This window comes from Colossoma macropomum, unplaced genomic scaffold (assembly GCF_904425465.1).
Source record: "Colossoma macropomum unplaced genomic scaffold, Colossoma_macropomum, whole genome shotgun sequence".
NCBI classification, from domain to species: domain Eukaryota; kingdom Metazoa; phylum Chordata; class Actinopteri; order Characiformes; family Serrasalmidae; genus Colossoma; species Colossoma macropomum.
Genome location: NW_023495044.1, coordinates 8,084 through 14,428, shown reverse-complemented (window position 1 = coordinate 14,428; position 6,345 = coordinate 8,084). Strand labels below are relative to the sequence as shown.

The 6,345-nt window shown below is 39.6% G+C and overlaps 1 gene segment (V, D, J or C); it reads left to right on the top strand.

Moving 5' to 3' along the window:
- Positions 1 to 3,705: 3,705 nt before the first annotated feature.
- Positions 3,706 to 6,136, top strand: LOC118800966. The segment is given in 3 exon segments: positions 3,706 to 3,729; positions 4,769 to 4,877; positions 5,577 to 6,136. Coding segments are annotated over 3 exon segments (456 nt in total).
- Positions 6,137 to 6,345: the final 209 nt, after the last annotated feature.

The following is a 6,345-nucleotide window of genomic DNA, read 5'->3' as shown; positions in this document are numbered from 1 at the left end:
TAAAGCGTTTACAAACTTTCAAGCAGCATTACATAGCAAATAAATAAGATACAATCTGGAGGCTTGCATAGCATTCACAGCATAACTCAAGAGAACTTAAGAAAAGCACAGACAGAAGGCCAGGTATGAAAAAACAGCAAAGACCAGGAACTTTGAATAAGGGCAGCAAGTTCTGCTGTTTCTGTTGACAGAAGATCTACAGAGTAAATATCAGCAAAATCTGGAAAGAAAAATGTGACACAGTCCGTCAAGAAACTGAAAAGAGGCTGGAGTCTGAAACAACAATGATCCAAAACATACTTCAAAATCCACTATGAACTATTTCAAGACAGGGTGTGTGATGGTCCTGTAGAAGAGCATGTAGTGTGTTTGTTCTGAGGGAAATAATGGGAGTATAAACAGTGTAATCAGTGCAGTGGTGAATGATTTTAATTCAATCACTGCTCCTTTTTTACCCATCTATAATTGTTATGCGCCTTTTTCTTTCATTTGTTCCTTCTTCATCCCTCCGTTCTTCCATAAACTGCTATTAATGTTCCATAAACTTATTTGACTTCAATTGCTCTGTTTACGTTTAGTTAATCATTTAACTATTTATTTATTTAACTGTACATCTAATCTCTAATATAGCCCACTATGGAGCCTGTAGCCTAAACTGAGCAGCTAATGGAGCTGGACTAAATTTGGCTTGCAACATTATGACCAGCCCAAGCAAAAATGTTATGTGTAAGCTTATAGCATGTGTGCTGCATACCTGAACTTCTCAAGAAGTCAAAGTGACTCTGGTTTTCTGGGCTGTGTAGCGTCTCGTACAGAGACAAACAGAGTGGGCAGTTCAGTCCATGGCCGAGCCACAACTGTTCTGAGGTCAGCTGAGAACCTCTCACTGCTTGCTGTGTAGTTTCATCGCTTTTTGAATCTCATAAAACCCTGAGATCCTTCGGAGAAGCTCGGAGTCCTAACGCTAGGATTACTTTAGTAAATGTGGACAGCAACAATTAATAAGTGGTGATTGGAGGGTTGAGTGTGATAAAGTGCGTCCCTCGGCCCGGCAGTTCGCTGTGGCAGGGGACACACCTTATGGGTAGCGTCGGGCAAGTGGTCCAAGTCACTGGAATAAATACAGCTAATTCAAGAGTCTTTCTCCCCGTCACCTTTATTTACACTCCAACACTCAGGATTATTTACATATTTACATGCGCACACAATAAACAAAAACAAACGAAAATAGGCTCTACCACTATTGTATTGACCAATGACTGCAAAATCATATGGGTCTGTATTTGTACCACCTTCACTCTTCCACCACTCTGAAAGAAGGGATCTCCCCCGTACCCCCCAGTAATGGCTCTTATATTCGGGGTGCTCCTCCCCTAGAATATACCATTACTGGCCAGGGTTAAAAACAAGTGCTCCACGTAAGTAAATGTATTTACATCCAACAGTAAATCATTTGTGATCTTCCTTACTACTTAACTTTCCATTGATGATGTCACTAACACATGTTCACAGTACAGTGTACACTTATTAAACAGTTTCACTCTTCTCCAGGTTTGGTCCTTCCCTACTCTTCTACAGAGGATGGGCTCACCCAGGTAAGTAAATCACAGGTGAACCCATTCAGTTCTCTTTGCTCCTCAAAGCAAGGATAACCAGTCCTCAGGTAAGTATAGGTAAGTGTTTACACTCAGTCATTATATTGTGATGTGTAGAGGAGCACTTTACATCATCACATTGAGAAAATAACGCAGAGCTTCGAATTCTCCCAATCCACCATAAATGGTGCAGCAGTAACGTACATTCTAACGTACAATGGGATGAAAAAACTGTGCTAGAGGATGAAGCTTTATGAAATCATACCACAAAGTCATACCACACTTTTCTAGGGACAGCAGCCCTCACTGACCACACAAAAAAAAAAAAATCAGCAGCATGACCTCTGAAATAGATGACTTCCCAAGTTTCACCTCAGAAAACTAGCATGATGAACTGAAATAGACCACTAGTCTTGTTTCACCTCTTCCTTTAGTGCTGCTGCCTCCAGGATGTGAGTCTGATATCCTGAGCTAACTGTCAGTGTATCAGAGTCACAGTGCTGTGTGGTTTAGTATCCTAAGCTGATATAAAAGAGACTCAGTTCAGAGTCTGATGTTGATTAATAGACCTATGGAGTCTGAAATGGATCATGATGTGATGGTGCTGTAGAAGAACATGTAGTGTGTTTGTTCTGAGAGAAATCCAGTTAGACTCTTGGGAAGTTCTGCACTGTAGGAACACAGAACAACAGTGTAAGTCGTGTAGAGTGAAAGGTGTTGAGAGTGAAAGACCAGCTTAAAATCAGACTCGAGTTTTTTCTATGGAATTCAGTCCTGAACTATGTGTTGCAGAGCTAGACCTCCAGTTCAGGTCATTAATGTTAAAAAACAGTGATAAATAAATAATAACAGAACAGGTAATCTGCTGTAGATGCCAAATGTTGAGTGTATGAGATTAATTTAAATTAAAGTATGTGAAAGGTCTAGATTGTGAGATTAGCACTTCTAAGGGGTTTGTAATGTAATGTTAGCTCCAAGCTAACGGTGGAGCACATGAGGATTTTATAGCAGCTCTAATTTAAACACAGATATTTACGGCTTATAACAGACATTCTGTTTACATATTTTTACTGTGTGTGTTTCAGTTTTACAGTGACTTCAGTAAAGATCTGAATTGAATGTCTCTCTCTGAATATTATTGGAGTAGATGCATGTCTACAAATATGTGGTAACAAACAACTGAAGCATTTTTAGGTTGAACAGAGACTAATGCTTACAGTCTACTCACCTCTGAATATGATCTCCTAATAAAACTGATGAGTCTGAGTTTGTTGAAGGATTTCTTCAGGGACTCCCTCTTTCTCAGGACTGAGAGAAACATCCATTTCATAATCTGTCCAGATCCTTATAATAAACTTTATAATAAATGAGACTCTAGCTGAACTCTACAGCTAGTTCCAGACCTGTGGAGATCAGGAAATAAATCCCTAAAATCACAAAGCATTTACAGTCTAATGAAAAGAAGAACAAATTCCATCTAAAGTCCTGATTTCCACAGAGTGTGTTATTGTGTGTGTCCATCCTCCCCCTCAGCACCTGCAGTAGAGTCCAGCTGCAGCAGTGCAGTCTCTGTGCAGCTGACTGAGGGGGCTTTTTGTACACCTACTAAACACTGTGGGAACACCAAGCTACTACTGATCAAGTGTGCACTCTGACAGTAATAATCTCCTGCATCTTCAGTCTGGACATTACTGATGGTCAGAGTGAAGTCAGATCCAGATCCACTGCCACTGAAACGAGCTGGAATACCTGATTGTCTATTGTTAACAATATAGATCAGGAGTTTAGGAGCTTCTCCAGGTTTCTGCTGATACCAGGCTAAAGCAGTATCAAGAGCCACATCAGTGCTGGTTCTACAGCTGATGGTAACTGAGTCTCCTGAAGAAACAGTTTTCACTGCAGGAGTCTGAGTCACAGTCACCTGACCACTGGATCCTGACAAGTAAAATAAAATGTACATAAAAAATGCAACAAACATTAAAAATACAAAATCACATTATAGATAAAGAATATAAAACATAAAATACACACCAAAAACCATAAAAAATAATTCACGCAAAGGTAAATGAGTGAGGTACCTTGAGTCCAGAGGGTGAGTGTCCAGATGAAGATGGAGACCAAAGTCATGGTTGCTGTGGGTGAAGTTTGTGGGGCAGCAGCTCTCAGTCATGAAGTGTTAAACTCACAGGACTATAAACACTAGCAGAGCACTGAAGCATGGGCTGATAATGCAAAGTGGAGCCTCTATGGAAATCATCTTTCTATCAACACTGAGTAAAGATGATCATATTTATCTGATATTGTTTGATCAGACATTTCTGCTCAGTGTGGAATCTGATGTTTAAAGTGCAGCTTTTTATAGAGATGTGGGAAAATGAAATCTCTTCTGATTCCCACCAGAGTTTTCTGAAAGAAGACAGAATGATTTGAGCGTTATATTACATTTCACTCCCCCAGATGATCCTTAAGGCATTAAGTGGAGAGGAAAAATAAGGGGGTCACAGAGGTTTGTGGAGGTCAGTAGTGGAGACTATTGCTGGGAGCTACTTCAGCTCAGCCAGGCTTGTCTAATTCTAGAGAGATTAGAAGTGAAATATTCCCTTTAATGTCCAGCAGAGGGCGATCTCTTATTGTGCAGTTCTAACTGTCTCTGCCTTTCATTTGAGGTTTTCTGCAGCTACGACTGCCACCCAGTCTGTCTGTATCAGGACTGGAGGACTTTTTGGTGGAGGAAACACAATGAAAACAGTAAGAACCATTTAATATAATATTTTAAGAAATTTTACTGAATTTATTTTTATTATATCTAATTTGTTTTTCTCATTAAGACAATTGTGAAATGTGTCTCACTAAGCAATTTCATCACTTTGGAAGCTGCACATCTTTACAACATTTTTAATAATATTTTCATAAGTCAGTGTGATCAAATCTGAAGATTTACACAGTTTTAAAGGGTCTATTGAGTCTTTAGGAAGCTAAGTTTGTTTGTCTGTTGTGGAAATTCCGAAGGATCAATCCTGTCTTCAGTTTAGATATTTTACCGCTTATAAAATAATCCTTGTTGGGAATAAAAGGCAGAACGTGTGTAGATCTACAGTGTGTAGTTTATTCCATTATTAGATGATTGTAGAATCCATTAATATTGTATTATAGGTCAGAAATAGTGCGTGTAGAGGCTGAAGAGAGCGGCGTGTTTAGAGCAGGAGGTTTTTGTACAGCCAGTAAACGAGTTTGTATCACTGTGGTGGACTTTTGGTGGAGGAACCAAACTGTCAGTTGGACGTAAGTACACTTTTACTCCTTATTCAAAAGGAATCTTTTATTAAAATGATTATGGATCAACAGTCCAGACGTACTTGATGTTCTTCTAAATCAGTTCTGATCCAAATTTGAATGTATTTCATTAGAACTTGGCTGAAGTGTGGCGAGCGTGGAGCTTTAGGCTTTACCACGAGCTCCTGTTTCTGAACTGGATTTCTTTTCTTTAAAATACTAATATTTCCTAAAGGTTTCCTGTGAAGTGTTCAGTAATGACGTTTCTTTAAAAAGATCAGATGTAGAGCTGGATTGTAGTGTCAGTGTTGGGCTCCATTAGAGCAATTCTGTCTCCATCTGGAAGCCACAATGTGGAGGTTATTCTGAGCAGCGTTTTCTGTTCTAAAGCTTTGAAGCCATAGTACATGGAGACTGCAGCTCCATTTATTTATTGATTATTTATTGTTTTGGAGGAAATCAAATCATGTTCCATTTCAAATTTCACATCACAGGATGTGCAGAATGTCAGAGTTTTACTGAGTGAAATTCAGTAATATTTTCTAATAAAAATGTAAATGAAGTGCAGCTATGAATGTGACTGTAAATATGAGTTTGTGTGTGAAACGGTTGAGTTTAAGGTTGTAATTAGAGTTTGGTTTTTAATGCATCACTGAACTCAGTTTTGCTCTGTTAGAAATAAGGGAAATGAAACTGTGTGTGTCCTAGGTTTGGCCCGGCCCACCCTCACAGTCCTGCCCCCCTCCAGCGTGGAGCTGCAGCAGGGGAAGGCAACACTGGTGTGTTTGGCCAATAAGGGCTTCCCCTCAGACTGGACGCTGAGCTGGAAGGTGGACGGGAGCAGCTGGAGCACGGGGGTTAGCCAGAGCCCCGGGCTTCTGCAGAAGGACGACGGCCTCTACAGCTGGAGCAGCACCCTGACCCTCCAGGGGGACCAGTGGCTAAAGAAGACAGTGACCTGTGAGGCCACCAAGGACTCCCAGCCTACTGTCAGCAAATCACTGAGCAGAGAGCAATGCACTGGGCAGTGAGCGTCCACGCGTGTGTTGGAGCTGCTAGAGCTCCTCTTGATCTTCAGTGAGCTCAAACATGGCTCTGCTTAATGCTCTGATCTTCATCTCATCACTTCATCATCACAATAAAGAGCTTCAGTATAAATATCTTCAGTCTTTCATTGTTTATTGTGTTAGTTTCTTTTTCCTGATCTGTAATTTACTGGAAACAATTCTGTTCATTCCTCTTGTAAAAATAAAGCTTTTGGATCAGAATAACTGCAGTGTTTTATATCATGTTTTTTAGAAGATTTTTTGGAATAAAATGCATGAAGAGATTGTTATTTAAATTTTACACATTCATAAAATGGTTACAATTCTTAACATTTTCCAGTATACCATTAATATAAAATGAATGAATAAAATAATGATCAAACAATCAGAGAAAACATTATACAACAGAATTCACACACCAACACAAATAT